The following is a 24,930-nucleotide window of genomic DNA, read 5'->3' on the forward strand; positions in this document are numbered from 1 at the left end:
AAACATCCGGAGAGATTGAGGGGGGGAAAATGGCAGAAAATAAAGCTCGCAATCATTGCAGCGTTCCTACATGCACCAATAATTCGAGCAGACAGCCGTGCTTGAGTTTTCACTCGTTTCCCACCGACGTGCACCTGAGAAAGAGATGGATTTGTGCTATTCGCCGGGACGAGGGGGGGCATTTTAAGGTATTAAGGGGCAGCACGTATGTCTGCAGTCAGCATTTTAAAGAGTCGGACTACTCCAAAACAACTGGCCGTAAGCGCCTTAAACATGGAGCAGTGCCTTCGCGGTTTCAGTGGACAAACCCAGGATCTTTTGCACGGAGCAATTATTTGGGGCTCAGGAAAGCTAGAAGAATGCCTGGGATGATCTGGGAGAAGATACCGGATCATGCTTACGCAGCGGTTCCGCCTCCTGCAGGTACACGAGCTTATTAAAGCGCGATTAAGTGGCAGTTTCTACACATGACCACTACACAGGTGCTGTATTTATTATCTACGTTTCAGTTTCAAGTTTTAGTTCTACTGCAGTTTTGAGGTTGTTTTAGTTCTTCCCTAAGGAGTTTTCTGAAGTTTACAGGATATATTTCTCAGTGACTTCTTCTCCTTCAAACGCAATACTCACAAAAAGTTAAGGATATTGGGCTTTCGGGTGAAATTTCAGGATGCACCTAAAATGCACTATGACCTTTACAGGAGAACTTAATTTGACCTTCTCTACACTTTGGAATGCACATGTTCAGTGTTTCAGTACTTTTTTGCATAACTTGCTGTTCTCTAACATGGTGCTTAAGGGCAAAATTCACAATAAATTGTCTGGTTCAATTAGAATTGGTATTTAAACAGTCCTCTTCATCATGCTGTTCACATTTTTGACATCAAAACCACACCTAACAATTGATCAACAGGACCTCGCCATTGTGAGGCTTCAAACAGGATGTTCTCAGAGGGAAGTGGCCACTGAGCTTAGCAGGTTGCGACAGAGATACAGAGAGACTGGAAGAGTCACAGAAAGGCATAGAAGTGGACGTCTTTTGGCCACATCCCACGTTGATGACCGCTTCATTGTGAACAGTGCCCTGCGGAACCGGATGATGAATGCCACTCAACTCCAGGCACATTTAAGGGAGGTGAGAGGCACCCAAGTGTCACGTCAGACCATTCGAAACCGTTTACATTAGCGTGGTCTGCGTGATAGATGACCTGCAAGGGTACCTGACCACACCACCAGGCACAGGCGTCGGGTCAGGGAGCATTTACGCTGGACGAGGGACCGGTGGGCCTCAGTGCTGTTCTCTGATGAAAGTCGATTCATGTTGAGCAGAAATAACGGCCGCCAATGATGTTGGAGACGTCAAGGAGAGCGCTATGCATCAGCCACTGTGATGGTGGTGTTACAGTCTGGGCAGGTGTGTCTACTCAATACAGAACTGCCCTACATCTTGTGAATGGTACAGTGACAAGCCAATACTACCTGAATAACATCATTAATCCAGTCATTGTGCCCCTGCATGAACAACACAGGCCTAATTTCATCTTCATAGACGACAATGCTCCAGCTCATTGAGGTCGCATCATTAGGGAACGGCTGCTGGAGGCTGGGGTACCTCAAATGCAGTGGCCTGCACTTTCTCCAGACCTGAATCCCATAGAAAACCTATGGGATCAGCTGAGTAGCCGTGTAGAGGCTCGTAACCCTGCACCCCAGAACCTCAATGACCTGAGGGCCGCCCTTCAAGAAGAGTGGAATGCCATGCCTCAGCAGACAATAAGTCGACTCGTGAACAGCATGAGACGTCGTCGTCAAGCTGTAATTGATGGTCAAGGGCACATGACAAATTATTGAGACATTGACATTTTTTGTTGTGGTATACCCACCACTGTTGGCTTTTGTTTCAATAAATTGTTTGAGATGAGATCACCATTGCATGCTTCTACTTAAATGCCCTACTTTCATGATATAATATCACTGTAGCGTGAACTTTTTACATTTTCCAATAATTTCACCCAAAAGCCAAATATCCTTAACTTTTTGTGAGTAGTGTATATTTGCCACTTGAATAACTACTAAAGTTACTGCATTTTCCTCATCAACTCCATATAAAAGCAAAAGTCTATGAATGCAAATTCGCAAAGAAACAGAGTTTTGATACGTTTATGAAGGAAATGTAATTTTCTATGGCTACGTCATCACCGACCCTGAAGGTGAAAAATTCTCCTCAGAGTATATTGTTTAAACCGTTAGAGACACAGTATGGTTATGCTTTTTTTATTATTATTTTATTTTTTAAAATAATGAATGTTTGCATGTTAAAACAAACTGTGCATCCATTTATTTATTTATTTATTTATTTATTTATTTATTTATTTCCTTCCTTCCTTCCTTCCTTCCTTCCCTCCCAACTGTTGGCCCAGTTCTGCTAGAGAATAAATATCAAACATTAAAGTAATATTTATTACCGGATATGACGACAGATTTTGTGATGGTTAAATACTTTGTTTAAAATTTAAGTGCAACTTTTTACTGCAGAAATAAAACAAAAGAAAACAAGAAAATTGTGTGATACTGAATGTGCTATGAAGGACTAGGAAGCGTTGCGTATTGCAATGAGTAACAAAAACAAATTTATTTCACATTCCTTGACCTGTTAAAAGACTCATGAATATTGAAAGTCTAATTATAGAAATGCTTTCATTTCTTAGTAGTTATGCTTATGATTGTTTGCAATTTTATTTCCCAGCTTTTAGACCTTTTGTAATGGAAACAGATGAGAGAATGGCGAATTCTTTCAGAAGACCTCCACACACTCCTGCTCACTCACAGGTAAAAAGTTAGATGTATGTAAAAATCCTTTCCTCTTTTCAACTTATGAAGTTTTAAGGACCAATTCATGACAGATTCTCCAGTCTTCTGTGTTTTCTTGCTAGGAAATATTCTCTAATGTCTTCCTACGCTTATTAAAAAGTAGTATTGATCATTGGCAGGAGATGCAGAGAGATGATTCCTCAAGCTCTGAGGAACAGGTCATCTCTGTGGTCCAGACCAAGCCTCTAAAAGAGAAGGATGAAGACTATGTTTGTAAGACGCCAGAATGCACTACAAATACCTCATGTTGTTGTATGAACAAATTGTAATATAAATCTAAAATTTCACTTTTTAATATAAAATCAACCTTCAGGTGGAGATGCATCAAGTTCATTGGGACACGTCATCCACATGGCCAAGAATTCTAGTGAAGAATTTGAGAAGATCATTGTCAATGAGGAAGAACCTGAAGACAAAGACAACCTCTGTAAGACACCAGAAGACACTGATTTACCTTTATTTTGGTGTTTTATACTTTGTAATTAAAACATCAATGCTCAAACTACAGCTGTAGACACGTCAGGTTCTTTGGGATGTGCCATCGCTGTTGATCAGCAGAACGAAGAGTTTCTGAGGATCACTGTAAAAGAGGAAGAGCCTGAAGATGAAGAGTACCAGTGTAAGACACACTAAAGAATGCACTACTATTATTCCAGTGTTTTATCTTGTCCTTGAAAGGATTTAAATGTGAATGATCAAACTTCAGGTGGAGCCACATCAAGTTTGGATGGAACTGATATCCCCATGGACCAACAGAACGGTGAATCCGAGATGAAACCTGTGAAAAATGAAGAACACGAAGATGACTGCTATCTTTGTAAGCCAACTCTATATTGCAGATATATTATTAAACCTAAATAGCCTTGTCATTAAATGCCATTAAAACAGTGTCCTTACTTGAGAGATTACGAGGGTGACTGACCCGAATATTGATTCTGCAAGCATGGGCATTAAATGACAGCAAGTCGCTGTGAATCATACAAGCACGCGCGCACACACACACACACACACACACACGCACACACACACACACAGCAATGAAGTAAGAGTCTCACTGATGTCTACACTTTGCTTGCGAGTCAGGATGCACCTTCACAACACCTTGCACTTATTTCTCGCTGCCATGACAAAAAAAAAATGCCATCATACACAGAGTTCACTGCCTGCATCACACAATAGATTATTTTAGGAGATATGAGGTAATAGATATTGTGCATACAGGTTCTGTGGGATTGCGGAGTCCAGAATTATAAATAGTTTTAGGAATCAGCACCTGCTTTAAAAGATTTATATAAGAGGCAGACTTCCAAAACATCATGGATTGAGATTTCTGAAATTTCATGAAAATTGACATGCAGTTTATCATTGATTTGCTATCTTACTGTGGACAGCTTTTACTTGTTAACGATTGGCTTTTTGTCTAGGGGCAAAATGGAGACTTCAATATAGCCCTGTTCAACTTGATTGCACAGCAAACAGGCTTAAATTAAATCTTACAGTGCAAAGGTTTAATATGTGGAAATTACTAGCGGACATTTTTAAATATATCCGTCTTTAGGAAGACATGATTCGTTCTATTTTAGCAGACGGATTACCATCGCTAAGAGTTGCATGTATTACTTGCATCAAATTTACACACATTTTGGTTTTGTACTTAATTTGATATATTTGAAATAGAATCCAGTTAATAGCCATAAAGCAATGGATGCTATTCCTGGTTACTTTTTCCACTATCATTGAAAATAGTAACTCAGCATGACCAAATCTGGAAAACCAATAAATCTTAGATAGAACTGGTTGTATGCTGTAAATATCTGTAAAGTTAATCCAAATATGACACCAAGGACACCACAGATGTTATGGTTCACCGTTCTGCATGGAAGATTCTTCAGAAGGAAACTTAACTTGTGACTTCATCATCAAAATCAGGCAAGTGCTATGGAACCAGTAAGATCCAAACCATCCATGTAAGAAATTGTTAGTTGATAACAAAACGAAGACCCCAGCAGCTTTAACATTGCAACAAAGTTATTTCTCACGCGAGCCTTTTCAACATCTAAATTTATTTTAATACACAATGTGGTTTTGATTAGAGCTGTGGCAAATCATTGCAGAATTCACATCTGGAAAAAACATGCGAACGGCACCATGAAGCATGATGGAACTCGGTCAAAATGAATATTTAAAGTGATAATAGCGGACTGATCGGATGGTGTTAAGTCTAGTTGCTGTGTCCAGGTGATGGATTCTGGTGTGACTTTTATAAGGGGTTTAATTAACATTTCTTCTAAATCAGATTGCTTGTGCAGAAGGAATTTGGCTATTTCTGCACCGGTGAATATTGCGCAAGGTGATGAGACAAGTCCAGTCAGCAGCCTTGACCTCCTCAAACAACTGACCGCTGCTCAGAATATTATGTCTCGTCAACTTGCTACTCTCTTGTCCCAAATCGCTGAACTGATTTGCTTCTCAAGGACATTTTGAAGAAGATGCGGCAGCATGGGACTGAAAAGAGCCTACAAGAGTTCCAGAGAGGCATTTGCTGTAAGTTTCTTTTTAGCTAGCTGTAAATATTTAAAATATTTAATAATATCTAATATTATTAGTTCATTTTAATGTGCTATTGGTTATTTGTTGACGCAGAAGCCTACTTAAATTGATCTTTAGGATTGCAAAAACTGATATTTATGCTTCCATTGAAACAATGCATTTTACAATATAATTTATTTTAACAGGAATCTGCAAGACTCCTGAACAATACAGGAATGCGAAATCCTGAAAAATATGATCCACAGACTGGGTAAGATTGACTGTTTACTTACAGCAACATTTAACAAGCTGGATTTTGTCTAAAATGTTTCTACAGAATCAACACGCTACATAATCAGGCAGTCATGACAAATCTCTTTGCAGATGCCTTATGAAAGGTGACATTTACTTGCAACGGAATTGATCCAGTTCTCGTTTTCGTAAACTCGGAAGCTGACAAAAGTACGGTATTTTAATACTAATTTCGAAAAAATGCCATATTAAATAACTCATTTCTGTGAATACTCTGAACTTGTCATGGATAAGACTTGCTTATAAGAACGTATATTAAGATACAGATCTCACAAATACAGACCTTGTTGTGAATTAGGCAGAAGGTGAAACATCCCAGGCTAAAGCAGACCATTTCAAAGTGGTCAAACAAATTTTTCTTTTCCTTTCTACTAGTTTTCTGTTAAACCATTAATAATTTAGTAGCTGCCTAGATAGTTATGCTACACAAAATCTAGCTTGCTGCTAAAATGATCGGCTTTCCAGAAATGTAGCTGTTTAAGTAGAACTTCATTATAGTTCTTTAGTTCATCGACCCAGCATTATTCCAAAACACATCACTTCACTAGAAGCAGGGTAGCATATGACTGTAATTAACCACTCCAAGACGATTAACCTTGGGCCTAATTTACTTACATTTTTTTTTTTTCCTGGAATTTGTATTTACGGCACAGATTTTTTTAGATTATGAAAAAATGTAAGCTCAAATCAACAAACAAACCCCAACAATTAATGTAACGTCTGTATAATCAGAATAAGTGAAAATGCATATAATTTTGTCAGCTTCCAAGCTTCTTTTGTAGGGCGATATTGAACTATCCTTGATTACAGTGGAATCTCGGCATACGAATGCCCTCCATTAGGAATTTCCACCATAAGAATTGACATTTTGCAAGGAATTTGCATCGGCATATGAAGCATTTCCGGCATACAAACGAACCGATCCGATCCGATCCAAACCCAAGCTAAGTTTCACGTACGTCTGGGAGCCATTGAAAACTTGTTTGTGTCAGTGGAAAGCCAAGCAAAGCCAACCAAAGTGAGTTTATGAATTTTCTATATTTTTTCAGTCAGCGAAAGCTGTTTCGAAAGCGTCAACCCATGATACCGACGTTGTCTTCGGCATGTGTTCAAAAGCTACGTGATTTTTCAGGCATTTATCTGTTGACGGATCTGTTCTATTTTTAGCCCAAGCTTGGTGGCTAAAAAAAACTTCCTGTGAGGAGCCTTGACCTTTGGAAATTGGTCATATTGGTAATATTTTTGGGTGGCCGGAATGGATTATCTGCATTTACATTATTTCTTATGGGAAAATTTGTTTCACAGTACAAATTTTCACCTTAGGAACTCGCCTCCATAACTAATTAAGTTTGTATGCCGAGGTTCCACTGTACTCTTTTTTGTTCTTGCACAACACTGCAAATGAGATGGTATTCTTCACAACTCCCAAGTTCCTTCCGCATCTGCTGAGTGATGGCAAATCAGGATGGATGTGTAGAACATCAGAAATATCCAAAGTAAAACTACTCGGCTTTAAATGATTACAGTTATACTGTACATACACACATTAGCTTTAGATCGGGGTCTCTAACCTTTTTTTTTTCCTCTGAGAGCTACTCTGACAAAAATAAGAGCTACTAGTGTAATATTATTAGTACCATTTATTTACATAGCTTATTGCCATAAACCAAACCAGCTGAATAAGATATTTTTGTGTGATGTCAGTATTTTGCAATAAATCATTTTAAATTCACTTAAGCAACGTTAGGTGTTGAGTCGAGTTAATTGATTCAACAAAACTGGATTTGCTGTATAGATTTATCAGTTATTATTGTCAAATTTCATTAATTCACATCGATTCTGGGCTTGTTTCAGGTCTGCTCTCATATTTGCTTTTTTAAATGAGTTAAATTAATTCTCCAGCACTACTACTGCAAGCTTGTCATATTTTTTTTTTTTTTACATTTGTTCAAGCATTTTTCCCCTTTTGACACTACTTTCCTGTTTAGCAAGACTAAAACTGGAAGAGGAAGTTATTGCTTAGCTCATTGACACAATACGTGACATAAATCTACCTCAAATTTGCTGCAAAAAAACAGTCAGAGAAGAGTACGTTAAAGAATTGATTGATTTTTATACTGTTTGTGTAACATTAATGTTATTTAAAAGTATTTTTAATGTTATCTTTTGCAGTTACTGAGGCACAGCTGTTTTAGACCTATGATGAAAGTGTGAACAGGAAGACCGTGGTCTGCAAAGGAGACTGGAGGCAGACTAACACACTTATGGTGCTAAATATCACTATGTAGTATAAATTTTGTCTTTTGGAAATATTAAAAATGCCTCAGTCCTGGTTTCTACTCTGTAATTTCTACTCCTAATAAAAAAAAGTAAAACAATTTACTGTTCTTATTGAACATATAACCAATCAAATCACTCCTTAGTAAACCACTGAAAATGTAGTTTTAGGGGTTTGTGTCAGGCTCATCCCATGCACACACACACACACACACACACACTGTATATTATATAGACTGTGTGGCTAAAAGTTATGCGGAAGCCTCATCACAACCATAAGTGGTTCTTCCACAAACTGTTACCACAAACCATTTGCTGAAGCATTAACCTTTCTCTTCACTTAAACCAAGACGTCCAACTCTGCAAAAAAAAAAAAAAAAAAACATTCCCGAAGACATGGTTTACCGGAATTGGTGTAGAAGAACTTGAGTGGCCTGCTCAAAGCCATGACCTCAAATCCACACACAACTTAGCGATGAAGTGGAATGCTGTGTATGTGCTCACTAATGCTATTAAGGCCACGCTCTGAAATCTAGTTAAAAGCCTTCTAAGAAGAGGTGGGGGGAAATATATAAGCAACTCATAAACATCTTCTAAAAAGCCTTAAATATTATTTTTCTATTCTTGTCTTTCTTGCTTTCTTGTTTTCCCTCCAGTCTGTGAGCAATGCCGAATAGCCTTCATCAACAAATGTGAGGTTCATGGTCCCGCTCTCTTCATCCCTGATACTCCTGTTCCAGTGGGGTGCATTGATCGAGCCAGACAGACCCTGCCCCTTGGCCTAGAGCTTCAGATGTCTGCTATTCCCAACGCAGGTCTGGGCGTGTTTAATAAGGGAGAGACGGTTCCAGTTGGTACTCATTTTGGGCCTTATGAGGGAGAAGTGGTGGACAGAGAGGAAGCGATAAACAGTGGATACTCTTGGGTGGTGAGTTATTAGTTTAAGAAACATTGATCAGATTCATTTAGATGATAAAAGTTTTATGTCACTAATCACAAATACCTGACTTAGACCAGTTCCAGTCGTATTGTAGAACTACTACAACAGTGGGTTCTCAATACTTTTGGCCCCCTTTAACTCGACACTTTTTAATTGATTCATTCAATGAATATAATGCAGCTGTTTGATTATTAGGTTTATTATTCAACTGTATACAAGAATAATTTATATTTTTCTGAAGCAATGGATTGAGTCTTATTATCTGCTTAAAGGTAACATATACTTGTTTCCAGCCATGTCAGCTTTTTAGACCTGTTCTACTTCAGCGTCATGTTGTTCCTTATGCTGCATATATATATATATATATATATATATATATATATATATATATATATATATATATATATATATATATATATATATATATATATAAATAAAATCCTTTGTCCATTATATTTTATCCTAAAGAACTATTTAGTTCAACTATTCAGTTTATGCAACCTTATCCATAATTTAAGCTTGCACTCTTGTAAAAGGTAAAACACCCTCTTTTTTGTAGATGAAGAGAAGCACCGGATGTGACGAATACATCGATGGCAAGAGAGAATCGTATTGTAACTGGATGAGGTAAGAAATCCCCTGTCAGCAGTTTGGTTAAATCCACATCTTCCTGTGACTCTTCATTCTCTTATTCCGCTTCTATTGTTTTGATCTCATCTCAGGTATGTGAAGTGTTCCCGCAATGGTGAAGATAACAATCTTTTGGCATTTCAGTATCGTGGCAGGATTCTGTACCGTTGCTCTCGACGCATCGATCCAGGACAGGAGCTTTTGGTGTGGTATGAAGAGGAGTATGCCAGAAACATCGGCCTTGTGTTCGACGACTTCTGGAACATAAAGAGCTCCTTAAATGGTTATGACCAAAAATTCTAATTTATTTAATTTTTAAGCTGAGCTTAAGCTTCAGATTTAATTGTTTGCGTTGCTGTATTTCACCCCTCAGCTGATTTTTTTGCATTTTGGTATGTTACATTATGGCAGTGTGAACCAAAACAGATTGCAAGAATACCAATTTCTCTCTGGCAAATGAACTAAAAGTGAAATGTGAATACACCCTAAAAGGGACTTCATACAAAACATTTGCAAACAAAAAGTGCCTTCTATACTGAGACCACAGGTTTTCAGTGTTGCTCTAATTAAGAGATTGTGGTGGCCATTGCAGATTAAAAAATTGTAGCCCCAGGATGGCGTTTGTTTCAGTTATTTTATTACTCGTGAAGCTGCGAAGCGACGGAAAGTATCTAAATCCCTCCGTATCACCTAACGCTTTTATAAAAATGTCACAAATATATGATAAAATCCAGCATTCAAAAATAACTTGCCTTGTTATAAGTAATATTAGCTAAATAATTTCTCTCTGGCATTAGTGTAGTCTGTTAACAAATGAGGTTTGGTTGCTAAGCAACCAAAGATTTTGGTGTTTTATAGAAAGAATACCTGCTTAAGTCAAAATTTATTAGTTTTGTGTGTGTTTCGATCATTTTAAATTCAAGCTCGTAAACCAATAATCAAAGCAGCATGCCCAGTTGAGCTGCCAAAACCTACTTCATGTTGTTGTATATATTCAATTATGTTGTTCTATATATATTTGTTGTAATTTATATGGAATTTCTGATGCTTTATTTTATTCTCTGTTTCAGCAAAGAGCAATGCATTCTCCTGCTCGTGGTGTCCTCTTTTCTATACATCTGAAATTCACCTCGGAGAACACATCAAGAAACACCACTGCGAGGACGTCAAGACGCCGCAGAAAACGGCCGAGACACCGAGCTCGACTAGTCGACAAACGCCTTCTTGTCCACGCTTCACGAATACCTCAGACGCAGACCCAGTTCAGAAAAAAGTCTTCCAGTGTTCAGAATGCGAAAAGAGTTTCTCTCACCTGAGTAATTTCCAAATACACACGCGCATTCACACGGGAGAGAAGCCATATCGGTGTTCGGAGTGCGGGAAAAGTTTCGCGCAACAGAACAATCTTCAGTCGCATCGGCGCATTCACACAGGCGAGAAGCCGTACCGGTGTTCGCAGTGCGGGAAGAGCTTCAATCGAGAGGATAACCTGCGGATTCATCGCCGCATCCACACGGGAGAGAAACCGTACTGCTGCGGAGTCTGTACCAAGAGTTTTGCTCACAGGAGCGCTCTTCAGATACACCACCGTGTCCACACCGGAGAGAAGCCGTATCAGTGTCCGCAGTGCCCGAAGAGCTTCACTCAACTGACTCATCTGCAGCAACACAAGCTCACACATAATAGGGAAAAGCCGTACCAGTGTTTAAGCTGCAGGAAGTGTTTTACTCAGCAATGCTACCTGCAAGCACACCAGCGCATTCACACGGGAGAGAAGCCATACTGCTGTACGCAGTGCGGGAAGACTTTTACTCACCAGAGCACCCTGCGGCGACACGGCCGCGTTCACACCGGAGAAAAGCCGTATCAGTGCTCGCACTGCGCGAAGAGTTTCTCTCACAAGAGCACTTTCCAAATACACCAGCAGACTCACACGGGAGAGAAGCCGTGCGAGTGTTCGGAGTGCGGGAAACGCTTTACGCATCGACAAGCCCTGCTGCTACACCAGCGCACTCACACGGGAGAGAAACCGTATCACTGTTCGGAGTGTGAGAAGAGTTTTCGTAGTCAGAGTCATCTCCAAAGACATCAGCGCACTCACGCGGGAGAGGGGCCGTATCAGTGCTTGCATTGTGGGCGGAGCTTCTGTTACGCAAGTACATTTAAGACACACAAGTGCGTTGGCATGGAGCGGTCAGCTGCTCTCTAGTAAAAATCATGAAATCTCATATCAAAGCATCATTTTTGGATTTTCTTTTTTGTAGTAATTCAACTGGCATAATGGTGCAGCGGGTAGATTCACTAACTCTCACCTCCAGGGTTCCTGGTGTGACCCCGAGCTCAGATTACTGTATGTGAGGAGCTTCAATGTTCTTCTCATGTCCGTCTGGAATATTTTACATGTTCTCCAGTCTCTTTCTGTCTTCCACTAATAAGTCAGTAGACAGATTGCGTCAAGTGACCACCACATCTCTCATTAAGCCTTTCACAAAGTATTTAAAATGTAAATACTGATTATTCTAATTGCTTAAAATTTCAAGTCACAAAAATTTATTTATTTTTAATTTATTATTATTTTTTAAAAAAAACGTGACACTCCCCAGCACTGATCCATCCACTGGTCCATGTCACCATTTTGTAGCTAAAAATATCCTGCCACTTACATCTCAAAAACAGACTTGAAACTAGCTCATAACAGTTAATAACAGGAAATAAGTTCATTATGATTTTTTTCACTTCCTGACATCACTTTCTATGGGTAATTTTCCACTCCATTCATGAGACCGTGAGACGAGGAACTACATAAGGGTGCTTTTACACGTTACATGTAATTCAAATGGAAATGCTACTGCCGTTTTTTGTCACAGAGCCAAAGTTTTAAGATTTCAGAAAGTGATAATAATCATTTTTTTCATCCTCCATTCAGATGGAAAGTGAGAGAAATAAAAACAAGGCAAAAAAAAAAAAAAGTTAAATAAAAACGAGTGAAGAAGATTTATGACGTTGAATGTGAAATATTTCATAGCCAATATTCCAATATTTTAATGATGGGATTAAATACTCTCCTTAACTGCGGATACTACACACAAACAGCTCCAATTGTCTCGAGTTTCTTCCTCTAAAGCCAAATAGAAAGAAATTAATAAACATTTATAATAATAATTATTATTAATTAAATGTAAATTTGTTTATTTAATTGTTGGACTTGGGAAGAAAAGATGCAGTGGAAAAAAATAAAACTGGATTCATACAAAAGTATTGAGTTGAGTTTTTATTTTGTACAAATACACACTGGAATTAATTTATCAGGATATAGTGCTACAAACTACTGAAGATTCACATTCACGGCACAAGATGGTAGCAGTTTTGTGAGTGGAACAAACTCGGACAGCATCGGACGGTAAGCCATCTTTATTTCATGGTCACGTTTAACACTGTTCAACAGCAGAAGGTGTTAATATATGACGTGCAAATTTGTTCAGGGTTTGAGGCGCTTCAACTTTGGAAGCTCAGAGGAAGTGTTGTGATGTAATGCACGTGTGCTACTAGGAGTTTCACTTACTTTTGTGAGTTATTTATTTTTTTAAATACAAAGTAGGCATCTCAGGTTGATTCAGGCAGCTTCAGTGCACCAATAAGCTTGTGGTATGTTCAATAAAGTTTCAGCCCGAGGCTATAACAATCTGGTTGGTTGTTCTTGCTTAATTAACAGTGTGCAACAAAGAAACAAACGCATTTTAGATATATTTCATCATGCATGAGCATCACACTGATCAATTTCATTCTATAGCACTGGATTCGCATGTTTTGATTCATTAAAAAAATAAACAACCTAAAAGTCATACTACTACTAGTAATAATAATACTACTAATAGTACCAGAATTTATTTAAGGCATTCTTTATAAGGCATCTATAAAGGAAGAATGAGATTTGTTCATTAAATATGACTTCATATTTAGTGCATTCGTGTGTTGTGTACATTTCGTCTCCCTGACTAACCACAATTGGGAGTGAAATGCCTCCTCTTCTGAGTCACTGGAGCCAGAACACCAGTGTGATGAATAGCAGCATTTGTGGCAAACTCTGAAAACTCGCGCTGCCTGAAAAACAGAGTATTTTTCCCCCAAAAGAAAAAAAAAAAAAAGAACAGGATATGCACGTAAATAACCAAGAAAAACAAAGAGATCTTTACATTATTGATTTCATGGCATGTTATGAAATTAAATGAACCTACCTTTTCCTCCTGGTGTCACTGTTGCTGGTTTTGCAGCTGTATTGGAAAGAAAAAAAAACAAAAAAAACAAATGAATTATAGTATAGTCTCTGTTTGCTGAAAGGCAGCTTTGAGGATAATTAATATGGTATAATTATATTCAGTATAAAACAGAGTATTGTTCCAAAAAGACCCAATCACCAAGAAAAAAATAGATCTTTATATTACTGATTTCATGGCATGTTATGAACCCACCATTTTCCCTTGGCTTCACTGTTCTTGTTTTTGCGGCTATATTGGAATGAAAAAAAATAATTATAGTATAATCTCCGTATGCTAAATGGATAATTAATATGGTATAATTATATTTAATATAAATATAGAATTATTCTATATCATGATACAGGTCCTGATTTTGTTTATTCAGCTATGTATTAGGTGTATGCAGCAATACCAATATCTGTATTTGGGTTTTAACTGGAAGTGGGCGTGGCCTATTTTGATCCTAGGTACAAATACCAATACGACCAGAATAGTGTTCAAACCCAGTCGTTTTTGTTTGTCCCTGATTTTAGTTGGTTCTGTGTCTAGCAGCGTAATTTAAAGCTCCTGTAAAAAAATATCTGCATAAAAGGACAAAACGTTTGGGACTCCAGTCGCAGTGGATAGTTTTACTCTCTAGCAGAGGCCTAGTGAACCTGGTAGCCTTTCTTAAAACACTGACTAGTGCACCTCCTTGTTAGAATATTCTGGATTTTTTTTTTATTCACTCATTTTCATCAGTAACCACGAGTTGCTGTGGATCCGGAAATTATCCCAGGAACACTGAGTTTGGAATAGAATGAGAGACCGGTCCATCTTCCAGCTTTTTTAGGTATGGCTAATTGTAAAAAGTCTAATCAGTGGATTAATGCAAGAAAATAATGAGTCAATTTACAGATAACATTAGCCAGCTTTACATTTTTTGTTTTATTACACAGATTTGTTTAAATTGAACAGTACTATATCAAGTTCCGTTGTTAAGACGAAAATAAACAAACACATCACGTAACATTTTCTCTGCTATGCTACATCCTGCAATTACAAATCATGAGACCAATATCTCAGAAGAGTTCACGGACCAGGCCGTGTTTAAAAATACATCCGATACTTTTGTAAATCTAACCGTTGATGGTGAAGGTTGTCTCCATGCCCGCGTGGATGTGGTCTGTCACATGGCAATGAAGGAGCCACGTTCCAGGAGTTCCTGCTACCAGTTCGACAGTCTTAAACGTCCCGGGGAACAAGTCGTAGACGTCGGCTCTGTGGGCGTAATCCGTCTGAGAGAGGAGAGAAGAGATACTAATTACAGAGTGTACAAAAAAAAAAGAAAAAGTTGTGTATATAATGCGGAAATATAATTAAGCCTACCTTGTATATAAAGCTCTGAGCGTGAAAGTGCACTGTGTGCATATCTATCTCGTTTCCCAATCCCATTAAGTACCATTCAGTCTTATCCCCTTGCATCATCCTCAAACCATGCAGGTTAGCATACAGCTTTCCATTAATGCCTGATCAGTGTGTATATAAAAAAGATATCATTACAAATCATTTCAATTCCATTTGTATAGCGCTTTTACGATACAAGACACAGTGTAAATCAGATGTGACAGTGGGGAAAAAAAAGCCCAAAAGACTAGGGTGTATTATATCGATTGCATGTACTTTTTGGCTAAAAGTGACTAACCATGCATCATGTTACTCTCTACAAATCCTTCTTCGTCTTTGTCGAATGTTTCTGGGTTCTTCTGCAGGTATTTTTCTATATTCTTATCTAGATACCATGACTCATTTTCGTCAAACACCATGAAGAGCAGAGCAAATTCCTTATCCACGTCTGTCCGGCGTCTGTCTTTGTCTAGAGTCCCTTTACGACACACGACCAACGGTCCAACCAGGCCACTCGCCAAATCCTGTCCCGGTTCACCAGAGACAACAAAAATAAGACAAACATCAACATGCAATGTTTTCCTTTTAATGAAAAGAATACACACTTTAAAAACAGGCATTGCTTCCATAACAAACAGTGATCTAGCTGTGTTAGTCAGTGTGTGTTGTACCTTGACGAAGTCAGCTGATGAATAGTAAGCGAAGGTTATACAGTTGGGATCGGTGCGTCCAGGACCTGAACTGATAGTCCAGTTATACATAATAACCATACCTAGAACACACAAACATGCATATTATTTATCATGCAAAGTTATGTATCCGAGAATATCGTTAATCATCAGTAATAGTTTTCTGTGGTTTACCAGGAGAAACAGGTGCAAGATGTTGCTCACTGGTCTTCACACCATGAGCATGAACTGAATATGGCCTTTTGGCATTGTTCTTAAACACAACCTGCACCCTCTCGCCAACCTCCACCCTGAGAATCGGACCTGCAAAAAATAACAAAGAAAAATCCAACACTCTCAGAAACAATGGAACCAATCTGTACTTTTCGTTGTTTCTGGGGTCGTGCCATCAAGTAAACATCTGTAGACCTGGGACGGTGGTGTTTCTTCCTGTTAGCTTTGAGGGTAAAGCTTTCTGAGAACCGTTTTATTATTTCTAAAGGTGAAATATTGACTCTAGCGATAGGATAATCAACCCCAGAGGTATGAGGCAAACATACTATTTATATTAATCTAGTAATAATAATAATAATAATAATAATAATAATAATAATAATAATATTAGGGCAGCAGTGATAGGAGTGAGTGTGTGTGTGTGGTTGTCTGTCTATATGTGGCCCTGCGATGGACTGGTGACCTGTCCAGGGTGTACCCCTGCCTTTCGCCCCAATGTGTGCTGGGACCCCCGTGACCCTAATTAGGAATAAAGCGGGTATAGAAAATGGATGGATTGATAAAAATAATAATAATACGCTCCAATAAATTAGGCTGAATTCCTGATTATTTCTTAATCACAACACAGAGTATTGTGGTATTGTAGTAAGCATGACAAATTACATTTATTTGATATTTTTACATTTATTATTATTATTATTATTATTATTATTATTGATATTTTACAAATGTAAAAAAATATAAGCGTTTTCCTACATCATTTGATAGAACTTTAAGGAGCACAAATTAACATTTAAATGTTAATGTAGACTAAAAATATATAAGTAGAATAGAAACACCTTTATATTTTAATATGATTTTTTTTTTCTGGTTTTGAGTCATTAAAAATATTCAACATTCAAACAGTATTCAGAAAGTAAAAACTAGTGTACTGTATTGTACCCAAAATGCCTAGATGCTCTTCGTCAGAACCTCTGGTCTTCTTGGTTGTAAAGGTGTCATCTGTGTACTGGTGGTACACTACCTTTATGTATTCAGGGCCAATCTGGTTCTCATTTTTATTGAGGAAAACATTTCCAGGGCTGGGGGAGGAGAAGGAAATAGAGAGAAATATCAAACAATGTGAAAGATTTGCACACACAGTATTTGAATCCTAGTGACCAACACTAACCTTTCACTTAGAGTAGAGGTATGTTTCTCAAACTCCCATGTCCGGTTCGGGGCGTAGTTCCACACCGCTTCTTCGGCAGCTAAATAGAAATATACATCAGGCTGGAAGGATGTAATCTCTGTGGTCTGGCTCTGTGTGCAGCTTTTGACTGTGTAGAACTGGCGCATGCCGGCACGGTAGTGATCGGTTGTACGGCAGCTCAGCCCAAAAACACCTAGAGTCAAAGAGCAGATTCATTCATCAGCAGATTCAAATGAACAAGGGTGTACTTTCTTTTTCACAGGAGTGTACCTTGGGTTTAAATCAGATACAGATATGGATATTTAGAGCACTAAACTGGTTCAGATAATAGCAATATTTCTATCATTATTGCCATTTAATCTTGACATTTGTGTGTTGTTTATAAATATATGAATCTTGAAGCTAGATTACCGTTGTTGTCTGGTTTCATGGAGACAGTGACACTGGTGTGAGGAAACAGGCTAAGTGTGTCGTGTGTAGTGCCTTCCCGCTGAAACGTGTTTCCCTGGAAATAAATGCCATGGAGATCCACCTCAGTGCCCAAGCCTAGCATGTGCCACACAACATGGTCCCCCTCACACAAGTCAAGGCCAGGAAGGTTCCCGTACATGTAGCCGTTCACGCCTGAGAGGAAACGCAAACACATGTTGGCGTGAGCTGAACAGAGTAATGGACTAACTGAACACGTACAGATAAACATATTAGCTCATATCTGATATATACACACAAACGATGGCAGTGCTTACTATGCATTTTGTTGCTCTCCTGAAATAGTGGATTTTCTAGGTCTGATTCATCACTCCCGAACTTATCGACGTTCTCCTCAAGATACCAACTTTGATTCTCATCGATCACAGTGAAGAGAAGAAAAAACTCTTTCTGCACCTCAGACCCTATATGCTACACGACATACATGCAAACACAAATAGGTGGGTACATTTTAATAAAAGAACATCAGCATCTGTGAGGCTTTATTCAAAAACAAAGTACAAATTGTTAATTTTCTGGACAATTTTCTTCCAGAGACTAACATATTTCCAACATATGCTTTATCTGACACGTGCCAAACTTTCTCAACCTGTGTTTTCAAACTGCATCACAGGGCAGTGTCAACCACTCAGAGAAAAGTGCTGAGAGAGAGAGAGAGAGACAGAGAGAGAGAGAGAGAGAGAGAGAAAGAGAGAGATTCTGTATATTCTGTCACTGCTAAATCCTATTCACACATTTCACACCCTCTGGTTGTGACCTATACAAGGTTTTAAGCTCAAGATTTTTTCTTCATTGGCCACGCTTGAGGATTTGGATTGGGTTTTTCTGTAAACCTTCTTTGGTTCTAAGAAATGCTGTAGGAATACGTCAAATGAAATGATGACTGGTAAGTGTGTGGTGAAAGTACCTGTCGTCCACTCTCATCCAGAACTCCTTTCTTGCACACCTGCAATGGCCCCACCAAACCGGAGTTGGTGTCACGGACAGGATCTGTTGCGGAGTAATACAAGTAAGACAGGCAGGGTGGGTCACTGTTCGAGGGGCCTTCTGTCACCCGCCATCGATATGTAAACGTCTGACCTGGTGCCACACTGGCCCCTGCTTTCTGAAGACCTGAGGAGGACAAAGGAAGAGTAAGATGTACGACTCCACTTGACCAGAGAGGTCTGTGTAAACCAAAGGATGTGTATGTCTTACCATCCTGATACAGTGCCCCTTCGTAAACTTTATCATACGACAGACCATGAGGCTGCAAGCTGAAGTTTTTCGCTGCCATATTCCGAAAGGTTATCACAATGACATCTCCAGGTTCACCTCTAATCACTGGACCTATGGATGAGAGGAAAGATGATTAGTAACACATTTGCCACATTTGTCATTTTCAGACCGCAGGACATAAACAACAGCATTACAAAAAGCGTAATTACTTTACAATTTTTAATTTTTAAAAAAAATGTATAACCTTTTCTCACCAATTTTCTTTTACCCACCCACTAGCAAGTTCTCCCTTATTTCAGAGCAACGGTTAACTCCTGCCTAATCCAAGGCAAACTGCTGCTCACAGAACATCATATGGCAGCTAAATTTGCTTGTAGGAGTGTATACATAGACTCATAGTTTGCAGTATTGGTTCAATGGTTAAGGCTCAGAAGGTTGAGGGTTCAAACCTGAGCACCACCAAGTTGCCACTGTTAGGGGTTTGAGCAAGGATGTTAGGATGCTGTACCCTATGCTCTGACTTCATATAAGCTGGGATTTGCAAAGAAAGAATTTCACTGTGCTGTAATGTACATGTGATGAATAAAGGCTTCTTCTTCAGATAGTCACATTTCTATACTAGTATAATTTAAAAGCAGGTGTATCATCATTGCCTGTAGCCTGGGACATCTACCAAACATAAAGATGGTGGGTTGTTCTTAGAACAGCAGTACACTGTAGTGTGTGCGGTTCTGGCAGTAGCGGAACTGGCATTTGATTCTGTGATAATAAGGTTAACACACTCCCACACACACTGCGCAGGAAGAAAAACGACACACATCTATATACACTTTACAATATAAGGTGGTTGTGCTCGAAGTGCTACAGTTAGTTAATTAATAAATTGTTTACCCAGAAAGCCAAGGTGATGTTCTGAGCCATGTTGCTCATGCTTTGTGGTAAAGGTGTCATCACTGTAAGCAACATATCTGACTTTCCAGTACTTTCCACCTAGTCTGCCGTCTTTTTTAGTGAAAAATTCTGCAGCATCACTTTTGAGAGAGAAACAAAAGCCATACACGTGTACAGAAATGTTATGACATTGTTCCTTATGTATGTGCAGAATTATGACAGTTGGTTGTATGGCAAGTCTAATCACCTTCCTTCCTTGTCCAGTGGTTCGTTTGTGAATTTGTTGATCCCTGAAGGGCCGTAATCCCAAATCGCCTCCTCGGTAGCGATGTAGAAGCGCCTCTCGTGGCCAGGAGATACTCTGGGTACACCTTTCCCACACATAGACACCTGGTAGAAGCCCTGCATACCGGCTGCTCATGAGCAGTGAGGTTGAATGGGAGGAAGTGGTGTAAGGCTGAGCTCTGATTTACATATTACACACACATAACACACACCCAGACACAAAATCCCCCATCCTGCCCAAATTCATACACACACAGAGAAAGCCAGGTGCGTTCATGAGTTCTATATTATATTAAGTCTGTACATGGTTCAAGCTATTTTTCTTTCAAATACAAATCATGAGTTTTATCCATTTGAATACACCAAAAAGCCCCTCCCACTAAACTAAAGATATAACCAAATATGAATATTGAGATTGAATAAATAATGTGTGTATCAGTACTGGGATCCTATGCGACACACAAAAAATCCTTCAGTCAATTATGAGCAGAAGGTATGACCTATGTTATGTTGTGTAATGTATGATGCATTTACAGTGTCTAATTTCTACTTTGGAATACAAAGGCTATAACTATTAATTTAAAAAACGTATTATTTTTATCTACGTTTTATGCACTTTATAAAACCAGAAAAAAAGAATACCTTGCATGTGGTCATTAACCTGGCAGCTTAACATCCACTTTCCAGTGGTCATGGGAACCATTGTTGCAGTAACAAAAGTGGCAGGGAATAGGCTAAGCACATCAGTACGGTGACCCCGGTCAAGCAGGGTGTGGCCATGAAAGTAGGCAGAATGAATATCTACTTCATTGCCAATGCCAAAGAGATGCCAGGACACAATGTCTCCAACACACATGTTCATCTGCGGCAAGTTACCAAAAACGTAACCGTTGATTGCTGGGGAAACAGAAAGAAAACATTCAGAAAAGGACTAAAACTAAATGTCACAAATGTTTCATGTCACACATGAATTCATTACTCAGTGTAATGAGTAAAACTAAAGGAGGTTTCCTACTGAAACCCAAAGTATAGATTCAAAACTGCCTTTTGTATGACTTTGGCACTGAAAGGCACTGAACAACTTTAAAAGAAAAGAACAATTTTAAAAGAAATTCGTAAACAAAGAAACCACTAATGCTGAACTTACAGTGCATGAGGTTAGACTCCTGAAATTCTTCGTCTCCTTTATGAATAGCAGCATCAGGGCTGAACGTCCGAATGTTTTCATCAATATACCAACTTAAATTTTCATCTACCACGCTGAACATCAGGAAGAACTCCTTATTCACATCAGAGCGCTGACCTCCAGTGGTTTCCAGGACTCCTGAGATGAATAAAGCATGTTAAAGCAGTATGTTTGTGTTGTGTGACATGTATAGATTTGTGGAAGTGTGGCCCCAAGCGTACCCTTATTACACGTGAGCAGAACCCCGATAAGTCCTGTTGCAATGTCTCTAGGTGCATCTACATGGGAGTGGTAGATCCAGGTAAGGCAGTTGGAGTCAGAGTTGGTAGGGGCAAACTCTTCTGTCACGCTCCAAGTGTATGTGTAGCTTTCACCAGGAGCCACAGCATCATCTTTCTTAAATCGACCTGATGTACCATCCGGGTAAAGTGCACCTGGTAAACAATACACATTTTTCTCAACCGACACAAACATTACCACAGGAATTTTCTACAGAAAATCAGAAGAACTAAGAGAGTAAGCTCACATAATGTTTTTTGGCAAGACATTTCATGTGTAAATATCTATATAGAGTATAAAGGTTACATCGTGAAAGCTAACTAGAAAACTAGTATTAGAATGTGAATGAATGAAGCTCGGACTCGAATCAAAATTTTGAGAAAGGCAAGAGGTTTTCCCCCAGAGGTTTTCCCCCAGAGTTTCTGTGCGTCCGTCAACCACTGACTATACATTTTGCTACTTTGAGGCGGTAAATACATCACTTGCATCACTACCATTAGCTTGCAGGAGTGTTGCTATCAAAATACATCAATTTTTCACCCCACTTTGTAGCTTGAATGCACTGCCAAGTTGGACACAATCCAGTTTTCACTGCTATACTTACATAATTAAACAAACTGAATTCAACAAATGATGTAAAAAAAACCCCAGCAAGTCTATGAAAAGCACTTTGAGTTTTAATTAATAAAGAGTTTAGCGCACAGGAAGTCAAAATAAAGGGGAATTCCTGAAAGACATCCGCTTCTCAAGGGTGAAAGAAATCAAAAAAGGGAAACGAGTAAAGTAGACTCATTAATGCAGTACATCCAGTCTCTCTCTCTCTCTCTCTCTATATATATATATATATATATATATATTCATATATATATATAAAGTGCAGATTATAAAGAGTATATACTAGAAAAAAACTCTGTATGTGTAAGTTCAACAATTGATTAAAGAGATCAACAATTTCCTATTTCCTAAACTTTTATTGTATTCCGGCTTGTAATAGCACAAGTAAAAAAAAAAAACAAAAATCTTGGAAAAATATGATCACATTGATGCAATAGTGAATTAATGCTAAATTCCAGTGCTGTAGTACAGGTATTTCACATATCTGGTAAAGCAAACTCCTAGTCATAGAGTCTTGGATGTATGATTAGTGCTAGAGGACAAAGTTTACTAGCTGGCAATCCTATATCAGCTGTGCATGATGCCCTCCACGTTTTCCACTCTATCTGTATGATCTCCTTGTCTTACAATAAACTAGGCCGGAAAGCCACAACTTGGCTCCTTGGGCCTGATAAAATAACGTGGGTGTTGTTGCACACTGTCGTTGCTGAACGTAAGATGCATATTTCTGCAGTTTTTTGCATATTTCTGCAGGCTTTGAGGTTTTCCCATATGCTATGTCTATGGGGTCTATGCTATGACTCTCAGAAAACATCAATGTGGTTGTTTTTCTGTTAGGTATTCCTTCAAGACATGCTTTAGGACTAAGCTGGAGTTTCCCTGTAAGCTGAATTTTTTCATGCATTTGAAATCTTTTACAGAGTTTCCCATTGGACTGAAATGGCACCACTGCCAACAAAATTTCCTGGTGAGACATAGAGAACAATGCTGACTAGCTAAGTCAGTGCCAGTAAATTCTGTTATTTTTCTCAATGTTTCACAATGTAGGCAATCAGGTCCACAAAAAACTACATACCTGAGTAATGAGCAAATGTACAGCATAATGAAGAAAGTGACTAAAGACTTGAGAAAATGTTCAAGCTTATGTGTTCCTTGGCATAGATTCTACAAGTTTCAAAAATTTACTTAAGATAATTCTTACAAAATATATATATATTTTCTCAACTGGATGAAGGGGCTGGATAGTGCAGTTTAACACATCACTCAAAAATGTAATTTGGTGTGAAAAAAAATCTGAAATTGGTAATGTGAAGGCCATAGCTAATGACTGACACCACTTTTATCCTGAGCAAACCATTCAGTGAACCCTTGTGCCCTGTGGATGGAGGCGGGGTCATCCTGAAAGAGACCAGTGCCATGGAGAGAACATATGGTTTCAAACATAGGTTTCAACATAGGATAAAGGTTAACAGTAATACATTATTCTACTGGTACAAGTGGATCTGAAACTGTGCTTTCAAAATAAATGAACAAATGTTCTTCACACTGTGACATGTTTTTCCCCTTTCACTTGTCACCTCTCTGTTTTTGCACAACATGCAAAATCAACAGGACTCTGAACAGTCCTAAAGTTTAAACAGTAATCATTAGTGGGATTGAACTGTCTCGCATTGCTTTATTAAACAGTGTACAGTATTGTGGCCACAAAGCTCAATGGGCAAGGTTTCCTCTGAGAAACTAAAGATTGCACCTGCTATTACAGAATCATATGGTAAAGATACACATTATAACTGAAATCTGAAATGACACCAATGCCTCAGTGGAAACAGTAGCATTCGGATTCAGACTGCGACAAACCTGCCTAACAAACATGAAGCTACTGGAAAATCTATTTTTCTGTGAGAGTTGAAAGACACTCGGTGGCATCGTTGGCAAAACAAAAACGCATAAATCGTAAAACTGACCACACCCTGGGATTTCCCCTAAATTTCCTGATGACAAATCTGGCCTGGTCAATGAGTACCAAGAAACACCCTCATGATAAATTATTTACAGCTAATCTTATGCATTTCCAAATAACAGAAAAAAATCAATATAAATAGTGGGAAGCCAAAGAAATTGGGCAATTAGCTCTGAAAGAGGAAACAAAATCAATAAAAAAACCCATTTGTGTTAAAAGCATAAAAAGCTTGCTGTAACCGATCCAGTAAAGGATCTTTGTGAGAGCTGCCACTCATTCTGATTTGCAATGTTTTCCTCTCTTTTTTATGCTAAGTTTCCGTTAGTCTAGATCACACCAGAAACCTACAGAGAAGGTTCATAACCTGTGGGGAGAGACTAAAGGACTGGCTGATAGTTTGCATGAGCCGGAAAAGATAATGCAGATAAGTCATAATATTGTGACTGTTTATTGTGAAAGTAACACTGCGGTGTAAGCAAATTGAGTTGAGCTTTGCATGATATACTTTGTCAAATGCATGCAAATTCTCTACAGCTCTGTTTCCAAATAAAAGATTCACTATGCACTCTAACAGCAGACCCCAGACATATTGTTGAAATATCCTCCTCTACAATCCCTTGCAAATGTGTACAGTAATGTATTAATTTCAAAGGACTGTTTAAAACAAATGCTACTTTGTAAGAAACATGATTTTTGTTTTGTATCTTGTATTGCA

The 24,930-nt window shown here is 38.6% G+C and overlaps 2 protein-coding genes across 7 annotated transcripts in view; one reads left to right on the forward strand and one right to left on the reverse strand.

Moving 5' to 3' along the window:
* LOC131344174 (histone-lysine N-methyltransferase PRDM9-like) lies at positions 1-12,525 on the forward strand. Of its 2 annotated transcripts, none has more exons than XM_058376242.1 (10): positions 1-423; positions 2,744-2,826; positions 2,988-3,081; positions 3,182-3,295; positions 3,377-3,487; positions 3,575-3,685; positions 8,643-8,914; positions 9,486-9,553; positions 9,649-9,839; positions 10,627-12,525. In XM_058376242.1, the coding sequence occupies exons 1-10, from the start codon at positions 30-32 to the stop codon at positions 11,763-11,765; spliced, it is 2,577 nt and encodes an 858-aa protein (XP_058232225.1). In that variant the 5' UTR covers positions 1-29; the 3' UTR covers positions 11,766-12,525. The 2 variants fall into 2 exon arrangements, with proteins under 2 accessions (XP_058232225.1, XP_058232226.1); XM_058376243.1 differs by having other exon boundaries at positions 342-482.
* hephl1a (hephaestin-like 1a) overlaps positions 9,671-24,930 on the reverse strand; it is an 18,613-nt gene continuing 3,353 nt past the window's right edge. Inside the window, exons 3-21 of one of the 5 annotated variants that reach the window (XM_058376238.1) lie at positions 21,583-21,795; positions 21,323-21,499; positions 20,818-21,072; positions 20,138-20,303; positions 19,891-20,030; positions 18,689-19,110; positions 18,039-18,192; positions 17,704-17,916; positions 17,272-17,485; positions 17,043-17,182; positions 16,062-16,190; positions 15,870-15,970; positions 15,497-15,722; positions 15,181-15,320; positions 14,936-15,089; positions 14,026-14,061; positions 13,792-13,827; positions 13,557-13,657; positions 9,671-9,810 (exon numbers count right to left, since the gene is read on the reverse strand). In XM_058376238.1, coding sequence (XP_058232221.1) covers positions 13,590-13,657; positions 13,792-13,827; positions 14,026-14,061; positions 14,936-15,089; positions 15,181-15,320; positions 15,497-15,722; positions 15,870-15,970; positions 16,062-16,190; positions 17,043-17,182; positions 17,272-17,485; positions 17,704-17,916; positions 18,039-18,192; positions 18,689-19,110; positions 19,891-20,030; positions 20,138-20,303; positions 20,818-21,072; positions 21,323-21,499; positions 21,583-21,795 — 2,984 coding nt within the window. In that variant the 3' untranslated portion in view covers positions 9,671-9,810; positions 13,557-13,589. Of the gene's footprint in view, positions 9,814-12,814; positions 13,658-13,791; positions 13,828-14,025; positions 14,062-14,935; positions 15,090-15,180; positions 15,321-15,496; positions 15,723-15,869; positions 15,971-16,061; positions 16,191-17,042; positions 17,183-17,271; positions 17,486-17,703; positions 17,917-18,038; positions 18,193-18,688; positions 19,111-19,890; positions 20,031-20,137; positions 20,304-20,817; positions 21,073-21,322; positions 21,500-21,582; positions 21,796-24,930 lie in introns of those variants that run through there. The other 4 variants (XM_058376237.1, XM_058376241.1, XM_058376236.1 and 1 more) reach the window with 4 other exon arrangements.

Source organism: Hemibagrus wyckioides, linkage group LG23 (assembly GCF_019097595.1).
Source record: "Hemibagrus wyckioides isolate EC202008001 linkage group LG23, SWU_Hwy_1.0, whole genome shotgun sequence".
In the NCBI taxonomy this organism is placed as follows: Eukaryota; Metazoa; Chordata; class Actinopteri; order Siluriformes; family Bagridae; genus Hemibagrus; species Hemibagrus wyckioides.